This window comes from Dermacentor silvarum, chromosome 3 (genome assembly GCF_013339745.2).
Source record: "Dermacentor silvarum isolate Dsil-2018 chromosome 3, BIME_Dsil_1.4, whole genome shotgun sequence".
Lineage (NCBI taxonomy): Eukaryota > Metazoa > Arthropoda > Arachnida > Ixodida > Ixodidae > Dermacentor > Dermacentor silvarum.
This window is the reverse complement of record NC_051156.1, coordinates 225,666,241-225,681,691: the sequence shown is the minus strand read 5'-3', so window position 1 is coordinate 225,681,691 and position 15,451 is coordinate 225,666,241. Positions and strand designations below refer to the sequence as shown.

At 46.3% G+C, this 15,451-nt stretch overlaps 1 protein-coding gene across 1 annotated transcript in view; it reads left to right on the top strand.

The window, feature by feature from the left end:
• Positions 1-14,549, top strand: part of LOC119446814 (monocarboxylate transporter 9) — a 38,956-nt gene extending 24,407 nt beyond the window's left edge. The window contains exons 2-5 of the mRNA XM_037711377.2: positions 123-431; positions 3,124-3,267; positions 6,498-7,352; positions 14,251-14,549. Of these exons, the coding sequence (XP_037567305.1) occupies positions 164-431; positions 3,124-3,267; positions 6,498-7,352; positions 14,251-14,390 (1,407 nt within the window). The 5' untranslated portion in view covers positions 123-163 and the 3' untranslated portion in view covers positions 14,391-14,549. The remainder of the gene's footprint in view (positions 1-122; positions 432-3,123; positions 3,268-6,497; positions 7,353-14,250) is intronic.
• The last annotated feature ends 902 nt before the right edge of the window (positions 14,550-15,451 follow it).

Here is a 15,451-nt window from a genome sequence, read left to right as displayed (position 1 = left end):
ATCATTGAAGCCTCAAAGAAAGTTGAAGTAAAGCCAGCGTTCGTGTTTGCAGCGTAATTCCTGTCCACGAACTTGGAAGGAATATTACGGCGGCCGTTAATTATGCGACACCTGTTTTGCAGATTGGCACACGCTAGGTGCCAGAAGTGGCCCCCCGGCAGCCATGACGACCGGGCTCCTGGAGAAGAAAGGTCCCAGCTCGGCGCCCGGCCAGCAGCAACCACAGAGTGGCAAGCCGCCCGCGAATCCCTACCAGGACACCTTCCGCAGCTGGGTCGTGGGCGTGGCATGTGCCTGGAACTTTTTCTGGCTCACGCTGGTGAACCGCTCTAGTGGCATCCTGTTCGTCGCCATCTTGGATGTGTTCAACGTGAGCCGCCAGGAGGCCGCCTGGTCCTTCAGCCTTATGGACACGCTGGCCAGCTTCACCAGTGAGCATCCACGGCGTCACACGCAAATATTCAAATCATCGTTATTTTTGCAAACAATAATACAACCCTGTGGAACGGGTATCTGAGCAAAAGGCTGATTTAAGGCAGCTTCATTAGGCCCAGGCAACTCTGCCTATAGACACACATACACTGGCATGGACAGTTAGTAATATCGGTTTATCGTTCTTTTTTTTTTTCTTTTGTTTCTTCCGTTTTAGTATTTATTTGTGTTAGGTCATCTATGACTGGTACTTGTTTGCCTGTATAGACTGTCATTAATAAGCAGTTTCAAGTTAGCGTCTGACTGTGTGTGCGATAGGTCTGTATTCAGCCTGTGTTTCTCTCAATTTCTTGAACGAGTACCAAGTGGACCAGGACATTGCTGTTTTCAAGCTACACTCAAGGGCTATGCGATGTCTTGCAAGACAGATGATGGGTGATCGCAACTTAAACCGACGACTGGGAAAATAATGTGTAACATTTATTCCCAATATTACTTTTCGAGTCAAGCAGGATGACACGCGGTAAAGCCAACTTGTCCAACAACCTTGTGAAAACCCAGGGCACCCCGATGCGGTTGATCGAGAATGTTATTAATCCACCATCACAACCATTATCATTATTTGTGGGAGTGAAATGCTCTTGGTAAAAAGTAGCATCGTAACATTTATTACTTAAGAGCTAGAGGCGAGGGAGGAAAGGGGGAGGAGATACAAGCTCGCCAGAGCTTCGTAATGACCTGAGTTTTCGGTAGTGGGAGAACACCAGATATTCGTTTCATGAACAGTTGACAAAAGTATTCGGTTGAATACAAGAGGCAAGCCACTTTGTACAATGCAGGTACAACATATATGATTCAGTAGTTTATGTTTCGAGGCTATAAACAACACCGTAAACATATGAGCTCGCCCGCCATGAATGAAGCGCTCTCGAGCTGGTTTTCAAAGAAGGAAGCCTCCATTCTCGGTCAAAAGAAGCGCATAACAGTTTCAGTCGTCCTCCAACCCCGTTTATGTACTACGTGCTACACGGGGCAATTCCGGAACGATGGATGCCCGGCCAACAAGAGCTCTTCACAGTAGAAGAAGAGGCACGATGTGACCACGCAGCCCTCTTATATTTTGCATATATTTTGCAGACTTTGTTTAAAGCCTGCAAAACGGCTCTGCATAAGGAGCAATGCACAACTTGTTGCAAGCTAATGTATCCAGTACCTACGAACGTTGCCTCTCACTTTTGAAAAGCAGTCATGCCCTAAAACTGCTATTAAATAATTTGCAAAATGTCTTTTTGTTGTTGTTGCTTGAGCGATCAAGCGACAGCAAAAAGTTATTGGAATCTCAAAATTTTGTCAATATTGTGACCGCCATCGGGTGCGCGTCTTCCTCTCTCTGGAAGGTTTCATAATAAAACGGCTACCTCAGAAATGGTGGAGGGGCTGTACGTATCACTACCACACCAGTGCACCGATCTTTTTTTTTTCGTACACCCATGAGCTTTACACCTGTCTTATTTTAAGATTTAATTAGGAAAGACCTACGTGATGCACTCGAAGTAAATTTTGTAGAAAGCAGCGAAACCGAAATGTAAAGAAGCAGAGGTAAAGAACAACGTGGTTCAAACTGCAAAGACCGAAAATCAGTTTTCAGAACTTGCACCGAAATGATCCAGATGTGGTTAGTCCTTTAATACAGGATAGTAATGAATTCTAACAAGATATTGGCGAAAAAAAATATCGTTGTGCAAGTGACGTCATGGTAACTATGAGACTGTGATAGCATTGCAGCGTCACTGTACATTGTGACTCGATTAATAAGTTTGTATATGTTTATTACGGCTGTAACTGTGACGTTTAGGCCGATTCTGATGCTCCGTAAACCATTTACGACAGCAAGGAGGGGTACGTTCCAAATTTCCTTCCCAATTTCAAGTTTTGTACTCCTCATGCTAATACGTGATTAAAATCAAATTGCGGAATTTAGCATCCTGAAACTGCACAGGGTGTTATAACAGACGCCGTCGTGGAGGGCTAAATTTTGATTAACGTGAATCGAAATCTAAGTACACAAAGCTTTGTTTGCATATTTATTTATTTATTTATTTATTTATTTATTTATTTATTTATTTATTTATTTATTTATTTATTTATTTATTTATTTATTTATTTATTTATTTCGCCTCATCCTGCAAGCTGTCGTCCCATATCGCGAAAATCTACTCAGCTTTCCCGGCAAAAAATATCAACTTCATCTCTGAACATTTCCTACCGAGCGTTTGTTTCGTGTTTGCTTCATAAAGGTGGACATCACCAAGCGTGACATCAAAGACAAGTCCTGTGTTTACTCTACGCTGGAATGAACTCGCTCTGTGCTGCTCTTTGTGTCAACACTGTGAGCGTACGTTCATGTCACACATGCATCACAGCTAACCAGGTTGTGACGTACTTGTAACTACGGTGTACTAGAAATATTACTTGTAACACTGCTGTGGATGGCACTAGGTTCGGTAGAGCCTAGAAGCACGTTGCAAAAGGTATCGCGGCATGGCTCACGCGCCTTTGCTGTGTCCGCGTGATGTCAAGAGAGAATGGGTTCACGTACTGTTACATGCCTGGTATACACCAACACATTCGGTGTAGGCAAAGTTCTACCACACGGCTCCGAGTGACACGCCCCCGTTCTGCCATTCGCAGTCATCGTGTGCAGCGTGGTGTACAAGGTGGTGGACACGCGAGAGCTGTCCATCATCGGATCACTCACGGTGTCCGGCGCCTGCATGCTCTGCTTCCTGGTCTTTCGGGTCCAGGTAATTACAGTCGTTCTGGGAACCGTCATAGGTTTGTCACACTTCTACTTCTTCTTTGTACATGCTGCTGCTCCCCGCTGTGTTCGCTTCCGCTAAGCACGTGTCTGTCTGCCTCTCTGTGGTTTTGCGCATGACGTGCACATTCGAAGGTCGCTCGGGAAGATCCGGGAGCATATGCAGATTTGAAAGCTCTTGCAGACCGGAGGCAAGTCACCTCTGTCTGCCAGTGCGCGGCGTTAAAAATTATCTGGAATATGATGAAAGTAGTCTTCCCATCCACAGCATTGTTCAGCTGCCCTCATAAAAACGTCGTCTTTAAGAAACCCGCGCCCGCATAGAAGTCTCTTGAAATTGACAGAACGAGGAAAAGATTGATGCGGAAGACAATCACAAGCTTTGCGAATTCAGAGCTGCGGTGACTCGCTGTATTTCGTGTCAGATCGGGCGTACGGGCTGTCGCGGAGTAAAATGATGACATAGAAAGCGACGTATACGGCAGGCTGCGTCAAACAAGTCTTTCGATTTGAACGAATTCTACATTCTAACTAGGTTGATTTCCAGTCTTTCATAATGGCATCTTTGGAAAACCAAGAGTTCTGAACTTCAGTTAAATGTGAAGCGAAGTAATGATAGCCGAGTGTGCCTGATCGCACGATAGTTTCGATGATGTGATGAGAACCTTGTGCTATGCTTCTCGTAAAAGAAAAGAAACATACGTGTCATCGTAAAAATTACGAATTATCACATCGTTAATGTAGCTAAGTTTCCGATTATTCTCCCGTCACTCGAATGACACACACCTCACGATGTTATTTATACAGTTCAGTCATGTGACCAGTACTTAGCGCGAAAACAGATAGAACAGCTGTGCGATTCGTATTTCTGGCATAGAAGGTCGGCGCACAACCGCCGTAAACGTGCCGTAGTAAGGACGTGAAGCGCTACAATTTTAGCCAAATACTAAATTTAAAAAAAAAGCAAAAAAAAAGCAAAAGTCGAGAAAGCAACACGTCCCACCAGTGACGGTCCATGTTCCTTTCTAAATGTAGCAAACCAAATTCCTGCCAGTACATTGCTGAACGAAGAGACTCTGCTTCCAAAGATGTGAAGGAGTCTCTCCCTGCAACGATTGCTTTGGAAAGCTGCAATAGGATTCGTTCTACAGCACTCCTGTTTGTCCTCCTTTTTTCTTTTTTTTTTTTTTTTTGTCTTTCCCGTTTGCTGGTGCTGCAACTGAGCAATGTTGAAGACATGGCCACACGAGAGGTTTTTCACCCGTCAGCAGGCGCCACAGCGAAGTTGAGAGGTGGCTCTCCGGTGACCACCCTATACCAATTTTATCATCTCTTTTGTTTAACTGCTACGCGTGGTTACTGGGCGATGTGGCGCAGGCCTGACGCGTGAAAAACTCTGCGCAGGGCTTTACAGGGAACTTGTAAACAGTGGCGTCATTCGGGGGACCGCGGCGGCTGTGCTCTGCTTCTGTTCGAGCCTCTGTTTTCTCTGCGGCTCGCAGCCGAATGCCGTAAACGTTTGCGCCCGAGGCAGCTGATTGAGCCCATGAAAAGTATGGGCCCAAGCAGAACAGTGGCTCACGGAACAGCGTGCGTGGTGTCAGCTTTCAGGCGCTCGGACATGTGGCGCGAGACGTAATAACGCCAGCAGCGTCGTATGACAAGCGACGCGCACGCGTGGCTTAGAGTTGCCGTTCTTTGTGTGATTGTGTTAAAAACATTCCGCTGCGCTATGAGCGTTGTTTGCATGTGCGGGATATTGTTTGCTTTATGTCATTTGAATGTATGGTACTTTATAGCTGCTAACTGTGGGCTGAGTTTGCGGTGTTTAGATGCACAATTTCGCGAACGCTTACAAAATGTGACACGTCAAATTGCCGCCATATTGTCTGTTTCTTTTTACTGAATTAAGTGCCGAATTGCAGGCACAAATAGGAGCGTTGCCCTTTTAAATTATTTCACATTGACTATAGAAAATGTGCGTTACCAAATAGGAGGGAGTAGCAAGCGAAGAGGGGAGGGGTGTAACACGCCCAGCAGCCGCACACATGGGTGCCGTGACGCCGAGTGACGCCCACTAGATGTAAATCCTACATTACCCAGAAAAGGACACCGCACTGCCAAAGTGGGCCGCTTGAAACTGAACGAACGGTCGCAATGACGCTGCGAAGGTCGCTTAGAGATCTTCGTCGCGCATTGAGCCATGGCGTTATATAAAATTGCACTTTTAAGTGCTTGCATGGTATACCACAAGCACATGAAGTGAATTCATGGGGCACCCGGCCATACAGCATACCTCCGAAATATAGCGGCGCGCCTTCTTGGAGACATTTCATTGTGCCGAACATGTCAGAACACTAAGAAGTTCGTTTACCGTCGCTCTACTCGCGCTCATATACGCCGCAGCGATGACATTTCTGCCGTTACGGTGCTTGCTGTTTTTGCGACAATATCCCACTAGGCGCCTGTCTGTTTCCAGCGATTGTCATAGCAGTGCACGGAGAGTGCTACAAGGTGCAGAAGCGTCAAGATATCGACGAATGCCTGCCGCCGCATCGTGCGGAACATTAAAACGCCGCGAAACGAAACAAAGACGACTAACATTCGTTTCTGTGAGCCTTCCTGCGTATTCTTTTTGTTTCGCGCCATTTTAGTAAAGTACAATTAGCATCTGAGCGAGTTCTATTTAGCCAAAGGGTGACTGAACTTAGTCCCACTGTGACTACTGGAGTCACGGAACAGTAGCATCATCGCGTCGCGTCTTGAGCGAATCCGGTAACGGTCGTATTGAGATTCATTACAGCAGGTGCTTGTGGATATAGGAGACAAGTCGAAACGCTCTTCGTAAGCCCTATCATTTACGAGTTCGCGACTTGGTCGCTCGTCCGGTTACGGCTACGTATATCGCTGAATGTAAAATCACCTGCTACGGACGTCGCCTGTGCAAGTATGCTACGGAGCGCTTGACGTATAGCCTCAAAGAGCACGGGCAATGCGTGTTTGAGTAGAACTTGTTGCTGGGCGAATAGGTTGACATCTGAGGAAAGCGTGGTTGCGCGAAGCGGAAAAGAAAGGACTTGGAAAGAAAAGTAGGAAACGATAGGTCAGCGCCTGACCTATCCAAGTCTTTCCGCAACCATGCTTTCCTCACACTCTTCAGCGCAACCATGCTTTCCTCACAATGCGTGTTTCTGGTACCTGTAGCACCAATAGTACTGCAGCCATGTGGTGCAACTCTTTTCCGCAGGCATTGGGCAAGGCATGATGTACTTCTGCAACACGATCGTGATCAATCAGTACTTCAAGCGACACCGGGCGTCGGGCAATGGCATCTACTTCGCCGGCGGCACGCTCAGCTCCTTCTTCTTCCCCCCGATGCTCTTCAGCATCATCAACACGTACGGGCTGCGCACCACGCTACTCTTTCTGGGCGCCATCTCGCTGAACGCCGTCCCGGCTTCGATGCTGCTCGAGTCGCCGTTCAGCCGCATGCGCCGCATCGACCGCCACAAGAAGTTGCGGCTCGTCGCCGTCGACAACGAGTGCACGCCCGAGAAGATTAAGCTGCCCGTGGAGCGCACTACGGGCAGCAGCAACGTCGAGGAGAAGCTCGAGCGATGGTTCCGCAGTCAGCTGGCCGTGTTCTCGTTCCTGCGGCGGCCCATCTTCTACGTCATAGTGTTCACGGGCATCACCTTCTCCTTCTCGTTCGTCGTGTTTCCGGTGACCATCGTGGACTTCGCCATCAGCCGCGGCGTGAGCAGGAACCGCGCCGCGCTGCTGCTCACCAGCTTCTCGATGGGCGACCTGGTGGGTCGCCTGTTCAGCGGCGTGCTCACCGACCGCAAGCTGCTGCGCAAGGACCACATGATGGTGCTCACGTACGCCGTGTGGAGCGCCGCCTTCTTCGCGCTGCCCGTGTGCCGCGCCTACGAGCTCACGTTCGCCGTCACCGTGGCGCTGGGCGTGGCCGTCGGCAGCGGGGGCATCTTCAACACGGTGCTGCTGGCAGACTACCTGGGCGTGCGGGTCATGCCGACCACGTTCGCCATGTACCGCATGGTTCTGGGCATCATTTCCCTCATCCGGCCTTTCTTCATCGGTGAGTCAATCGCTGTGTTGCATTCCGCCCATTGTGAGGCCCACAAATCGCTTTACTGTTACCAGATACTCGTCGGGGCACGAGTAACTAAGGCGTTACATCCCATGTCAACAGGCATACATTATATGCAACGCAACGCCAAATGAGATTCTCTGGGGGGGGGGGGGGGGGGGGGGGGGGGCATAGCTGGGATATTTAGCATGACATGTACCATGTAAAAAAACAACGGGGTTCCTTCCCTACCATTTCAAGACGGTCTATATGGGCGCTGCTTCGGTCGACTGATAACCTTGTTGTCGTACTACGTCCATTTTGACTGTGCAGAACACGCGTGCACGAGCGCATATGTTGCCAGAAACGTACCGTTATACTAGCACAAGCGTCGGTTTGATGCTTGGGCATTCATGTTACTCAATAGCCAAACATCCTACTTGTATTCATACCACATAGTCACAACCAATACTCAACCTGATACTCTTACCCGATAACACATCCGACTGTAAGAAAAATTTATAATGCCGTTTTTAGAAATTGTAGCACCAGCAGTGGCAGCCGACCTCCGCTCCAAACGTCTGTGTTCGCAAGGTCCGGCGGGAGATCGAAGACGTACAATCCTTCCATAAAATGGTCAACCACGAATCAGGAAGTCGACGCCGAGCCAGCCGCATAGAAACTTGCGCCCAATTTGCCGGTCGACAACAGCTGGAAGCTGCATAATGTAGAAATTAAGGCTCCCGCAGCTGAAGCAAGCTTTCTACCATGAGAGCCATGACTTTGCTACACCCAGTTATATCAAAATCCTCGGGCAGGACGCGGGCACTCCCCGTGTGTCTGCCTCCTTCTTTCTCAGGTGGACGAAGTCTCCCTCCGAAGACAGGGGGTTGTTGCGCCTTTCGTCACTCAATACCGAGGGCCAAACAATCCTGTAGCGCACTCTCTCTGCACAATGGAAAAGTACATACAGGCGCCAAGTTACGGAAAGGCGAACGTGAAAACGATGTTCGTTTGCTCCTTCTTATGTGTGCTGCACATTCTTGCTTTGTCCGAAAAGCGTTGTCCCCGTAAAGCTTGTAAATGCGATCACCGACGTCCATTAAGATTAAAGAGAGATCGATTAAGAGGGCAAAGTGGAGTTGAGCGGGTTACGTACTGCGTATATAGAGCAGATAACTGGTGGTATTCGTCTATTCGAGTAAGACTAGGCGCAAAGGGCAAAATGCAGTCAGAGGTGGCAGAGGTGTTTAGACGGTGTGGTGAGATTACTCAGATTAGGAAGTTTGAAGGCATAGATATGTAGTAGGCTCGCATAAGACAGTGGTAATTAGAGAATGCTGGTAGAAGAAGCCTTCGTCCTGTAGTGCACATAAAATAGGCCGACGATGCCCGAACCGTCAGATGCTCCAGTGACACACAGACTGCCACAGGCTGACGATAGCTCGATACACTGGCATCGTTCATTAACGCTGGGCTTCATTCCTCTGCGTTACTCGCTCATCAACGGCAAGAATCGTCTGAAAGTTCTGAGTGGTGTCAAGTAGACATCGGTCGTGTCTTGCTGAATGCGTTGGCTCTCCTCAAATCACCCAAGCTAAGCAGCATCGGGCTCATTCAGTCATGGAAGGAATACCAACTGGAAACGCCCACTGCTGATGGCTATACTCTGCTGCAGCGGAACGGAAGGGTTCATTTACCCCGACACCCTGACGTCACCACGTTAATTGCGAGAAACACGAAGGGGCACCAACGTGTCTTTCTTTTTTTCACTCCAAGAAACTATTTTTCGCATACATGAACATTGCGTGGCATTTTGGCAACACCAAATTACGTATAGACAGTCCCTATCGTCGCGCGCTTCCTCATCGGCGGCGCCGCTGCCATCAGTCAACGCCGGTGACGTCACTATGGTGACAGTAGCAATGTGTGCGTGCGGGAGTGCAACACTACCACAGGTGTTTTACTATAATTTGCCGGTGCTACACGGCCCGTGTGCAAAACAACATAAATGTGACAATATAAATAAACAACATAAATGTGATGACATAAATGTCGTCCGAGCACGTACGTCTCAAGGCCTCAAGCTCGTGTCCTCCAAGAAGCGTTAAAGTATCAACGATAGATACCTACAGCTACTCCAGTTCCCGCTATATTTGTCTATAAACTCTGACGCATATCTGAAAGAGCAGTCACGTCCGCAGATATCACGCACGAAAGGCTCGCGATCCGCATTGTACAATTGTATTGCCCGTGAGCCAACAATTCCATTGGAAAGGCCTTTCTCCAAAAAGACAAACAAAAAATTACTTCACAAACTGTACTTTAAATTAGCTATCAATGAGGCATAGTTTTTATTTCTTTTACTTATGACAGTTCCTAAGTCCGCAACATTTACTCGAATTACTCCGCTGCAGATGAATTGCCTGCCCAGATGGACGTAATTCGCAGAAAAATCCAACCTAAATTCATTTAATAACTTAAACTAACTATAGCAAAAATTACAAAGACTTTTAGGCGGATACTATTATATTGGAAAGCCGAAAGGAATCGTCATAAACGTCTAGTTCCGTGTTTCACTGTTTGAAAATGGCAATGTAGATCGAAATGACTGTCGTCAAATTATTTGTTCGATTCACGGCGTATAGTGAAACTGCTTTCACGCTATCCTCTTTCCACGATGGGATGCCGCTCCGATCAGCTTCGATAGTCGCTTCGAACAGTCGATGAACTGTCGGAAAAACAGCTGGGTGTTCGCTAACGCACTGTGCTCCATTCATGCTGCAAAATGTGTAGCGGTAGAGAGAAGACGTGTGCTGCAGTTGGCTGTAGAAATAGTGATTGGCAAATAAGGAATGAAATGAATCTGTGTGGCCAAGTTCATGAACCACCGCTACATAAGAACTGCTTGTGTTGCCAGCCCTTCGCTATGCACGGCTTTTCCCGTGGATAACCAAATTCACTCACCCGCCAGCATTGTATCGCTAGCCTTCAAATACATTACTTGAATCCCTGCACGTCGGCAAGAGTGAGTACACAGTGACAAAGGGAGTAGCGCCGCTTCCTGGCACATTTCTCGCACCTTATCTGCACGCGTCTACCCCAACCCACATGCAAATTTAAGGCCACCCTATCGCCAACGTATCAAGAATAAGTGAATAGCCACACACTTGAATCAATGCGCCGAAGCATGGGTGACGGCGACGACAGCACACGAATGTTTGAAGCTGAACGTTTCGCGACATAGCAAGTGAGTGACTAGCGATGTACAAGTTACATTACTACAAGCTATGTTACAGAGCATCTATGTTTCAAGTCTTGTGTGCAGCAAGAACAAATCTACCGCAACTAAGAACACCCGCGAGCGATTAGGCAGAGAATAAACAATCGAATAGTAACCGCACCGAGGAACTTTACTGAATCAGAAACATGACAATCCACTGCTTCAAAGTGTTCGCAAATAAAGAACGAAGAGCAAAACTCACTGGTCCTGATTCAATTCGTAAGCAGAAAATTTGCACAGCTTGGAATGCATTTCTAGCGCCGCGTTTAGTACAAGAACATATACGCTGCTCGCGCCATTTGGAATGAGCTCGGAAAGTGCGCACATCTCCTCCGAAGCTGTGGCCGACGCTACCTGTCGTTCACCCGATACCGTCCACGATATCCTCCGCCAAAATAGAGGTTTGCTGAGCCGCACCGGGGCGTCTGCACATCCATTGTACACACGGAGGCAGCTGAGGCAAGCAATGGACGCGTCACCACGTGATCAAACATGGCAGCGACCACGGAATAGCCGCCAAAAGGGTCAATGCCCAGTCATGCGGAGCATGCGCACTTGGACATTTCATATCTCGTAAACTCTTGCCCCGTGATAAGTGAACGGAGGTGTCATTTTGTTCCACCTCCCCCTCCCCTCGCTAGGCTGTGTGTTGGGAGAGATAATTGAGATAATTCAGAAAGGAATGAAAATAAAAAAGAATTAATAATTGTAAATTTAACTAAAAGAACTTTTTGAATATATGTTCATTGACAAAGCAAGTATCCTTGCGACATTGCCCAAGAGAGGGGTGTCCGAGAGAAATAATTTCGGTAATCGCAATATTCACTCCAATTTTTTCTTAATGTTCTCTCTGCATATGTAAATTCTCTACAACATGAAGGGAAAAACGATCACGTGTCTCATCTTCGCCACAGGACGGACACAGCGGGTAGGGAGCCAGACCAGCCCTGTGTTGATAAAATATTAAGGAAGTTTTTCGACACCGTAATCCAGTGAAAGTTATCTCAGTTTCGGAGTGTGAAAGAAATTTCTGCGCCAAGGGAATAGCAATGACGATACTCCGCAAAATTGGTTGTAGCTCGGTTTTAAAAGTCACGCGTGATCTATCTGTATGATTACACAGGAAGTACCGAGAGAATGGGGCCACCGAGACCCGCTCTCGCCAGGTCCATTTCATTCATAAATAATCCCTTATGTCCAGGTATACCCAGGCAAGTCTTAGTTTAAGCGGGCACAAGAGAATGGAATGTATGCAAGATGTGAGATTCACTAATGGCAGTGAGTGATGAACATAAGGATAACAAAACCGTTATTATAACTATTGATGAAGGTGGTAGTTTTCCCAGGGATAATATTACCGCCAGGAATTCAACAAATGATGCCGTTATGAAATCAGAAATTATGCGGGAGAAATACCAATCAAGAGCAGGGTAGAAAATGCTAATACCCGACTTTTGTTCACATTCTGATGTATCTGTAGAAATGATAGTATCTATCGCTAGACCCGTTAAGTGATCCTGGAATAACCAAGTTAAATTGCTATAGGAAATATGTTTAGCATTACGTGGATAGATATCATCAAAAATGACCTCTAGTGATTTTCGTGCACCGCCAGTAATTGGTATGTCTCTGATGCCGACATTCAAAGGTTCTACCAGGTTTTGTACGAAGGCTACCCGTGGCGTATTTAATCTCGGCCAATGAGCTCCAAAAAATAACGCCGGCTGGAAATAAAGACGGTTTCTTACCTTCTGATTGGTGGTTCGTGCATTTTGTAAGAATGTCTGAACAGTTAGCAAACGAAATCTGCACAAGAGAAATGGTAACCGTACTTCCTCGTGCAGCGCGTCATTAGCACCAAATTTTGGTAATCCACAGCAGAGCCGAAGAGCTTCCTGTTCCAACAAGACAAGAGGCCGAAATTTATAAACTGCTGCACCAGAATATAGTACACGCCCAAATTCTAAAGTAGGGTGCATATACATTTTGTAAATCATAAAAAGTAGGTCCCTTTGCATTCCTGATCAACTGTTGCATAATTCTCGTAACATTCCCACCGCTCTCACTCCTTCTTTAGCCATATAATCAATATGCCCACGCCAGGTAAGGGAGACGTCGTAAATTACACCCAGTTACTTGACAAAGTCTACTTGTGGTATGTTTTTGAGGCGGTATCAAAGTCGCATGTTCACAGGATTGTTCACAGAAAATCTCAAATTCAACAGTTCTTGACATTTATGAAGAGCCGAATATTTTCTAATCATTTTTCAATTGCACACAAGTATGTCTGCACGCGGCTATAGTACAGTGCGTGAATGTCTGATGCGAAGAGCTCCATGTCGTCTGCGTATACATATATATCATAATGACATGGTATGAAACTGACGTAAAATATTGGATAATATAGGGGGCCACGTAACAACTTGAGGAACACTGCGTGACTGTTTGTAAGTACTCGACGAGCAGCCTCGTGTCTCCTCTTCTTTCTTCTTCTTGGAACGTCGGCGTGGTCTCGTCTGGCTGGTTCTTCGTTTAGTTTTTCTGTTAACGTGAAAATCTCGCGCACATTGTCGGCGTCATTATCGTCTTCGTCGTCTTCGTGCCGATCATGCGCACATTACGCACTCAAGCTTACTATCACACTCATGGTTCTAGATAGAAACATTATTTTTCAGTTAAGTCGAGTGACGATACACTGATCAGTCCACTGATGCATATGTCAATGTGCACAACCACCGCTACTGCAATGATTGACTAAATTACCATCCTCTCCTGACCTTCTACTACTCGGTTCCACCAAATGAAGTTATGGCAGCAGTCAGAGGTCGTATTCAAGAATCCGTTGAGTTGCTCATCCAGGCTGTACGTGGCGTAATTTTAGGAGCCTTTTTAGAGCTGCTAGAAAAGTACTTACACACATTGAATTTCGTGAAAAAATTTATGACCAGAAAAAAGAAGTCTCTATCTGTTCCTGCTTAGTGCCAGTGCTCTGTAACATCCTTTTGGCAAAGTTAACAAGCTTTAAACAAAATTAAAAATTGAGCGCGTGCTTATGCTTAGATATGCTGATGACTTTTCAAATATAATAAATATTTTACCTCCTAAACTGCAGGTAATAACATTCTATAGATTTTTTAAAGCGTGTTCAAGTGATCTGTGTATTACGTTTGAATTATTTAGCCATAACTTTATCCAATTCCTTGATGTGCTGCAAACCTTTACTAGTGAAGGTCACGTATGCTGGTGAAGTATTACTAGTAACGGTCACGTTTGCTCGTCCCTCTTGTAAGTGGTGCTGTTGCAGTATGGAGTCTTCAAGAGCGATATACACGTCACGACAGCGCAATGATTATTTAGTTTGGCAAACTGCTGCATGCGGAAATAAAAAGACCCAAGAAAGAAATTCTTAGGAAATTGTTAGGAACATTAGCTTCCGACGGGTGTTTTAACTATGCATTTAATGACATGATCTGCAGACATAGACAAAAAAGACGTTTTTTTTTTTTCTTTTTTGCATGCTAGCACAACTGCTAGCAGCAAGTGAACAATAATATGGAAACTAATATGAAACGCCAAAGTGATCTGAGCAAGAGAAAGCAATGGAGTTGGTTATTTTCTGTGCAGGCTACTTCCGGGACCGGATAGGCACCTACGATGGTCTGTATTTCCTGTTGGGAGCCTACAGCTTTCTCGTCGCCCTCATCTGGACCGTCATATCCATTGTGCAGTACAGCAGAGGCACCAAAAAGTACAACCTCAAGTGACGCTGCCCAAGCCGTACCCACATCGTTGCGAAACGCCCACCACCACCACCAACTGTCATCATCATCGTCATCATCATCATCATCCCACTGCATTACTACCCACCATCTTGTGCATACTGCTCATTGCATACAAAGAAACATGACTATTTGTGAAAGCCATTCACGCTGTCCTCGTCGCTTATAAGTATGGCAAGTGCTTACAGTCATCAAGCTCCAACAGATGGGATCGGTCTGCTAACTCAGTCTGAAAAATGTCGATGTTAATGAAGAAAACGAATTCTCACGTTTTGAATTACGCGCCTAACGCGTAGCCAATGACAGTAGTGTTTTTTTTTTTCGTTTTTTTTTTCCGGCTAATTAAGCCTCCACTCAAGGTAAGACTGCTAACAGCAAATCAAACATTGCGATCCACCAATGCAGCTTTTGACTGACGTCAAGATTCGCCGTGGTGGCTTAGCAGCTATGGTGTTGCCCTGCTATGCACGAGGTCGCGGGATCAAATCTCGGCCGCGGCGGCCGCATTTCAGTGGGGGCAAAATGAAAAACGCCCGTGTCCCATGCGGTGGGGGCACGTTAAAGATCCCCTTGTGGTCAAAATTAATCCAGAGTCCCCCACTACGGCGTGCATCATAATCAAATCGTAGTTTTGGCACGTAAAACCCAAGAATTCAACTGACGGCAAAAAATTTCAGCGCATTAGAAAGAATATAATGACAGTCAAATTTCTATGCAAACAGGCAAACTCGCAAGAATATCGTGATATTTGAACCATGCATGCTGTGTCCTGTTTTATCTTAGCACCTGCAAGTACGTATCACAATGCTTATTTGTAGCTCGAGCCTTTTATAGCCTACACCGACTACACCCCTTCGCACACCGTACCATGCTGCGCAGACTCGAGCTTGTACTAATTTTAATTAGTACAAGCTCGGCTTGTACAAGTACAAGCCTCGTCTACTTGATGCTCAAGGGAATTACATTTCATTAGGACATTGTTACTGTGGGTAGCATATATTTACAAGTTATAATTATATGCAAGGTTAAAACATACACAAGCGGCC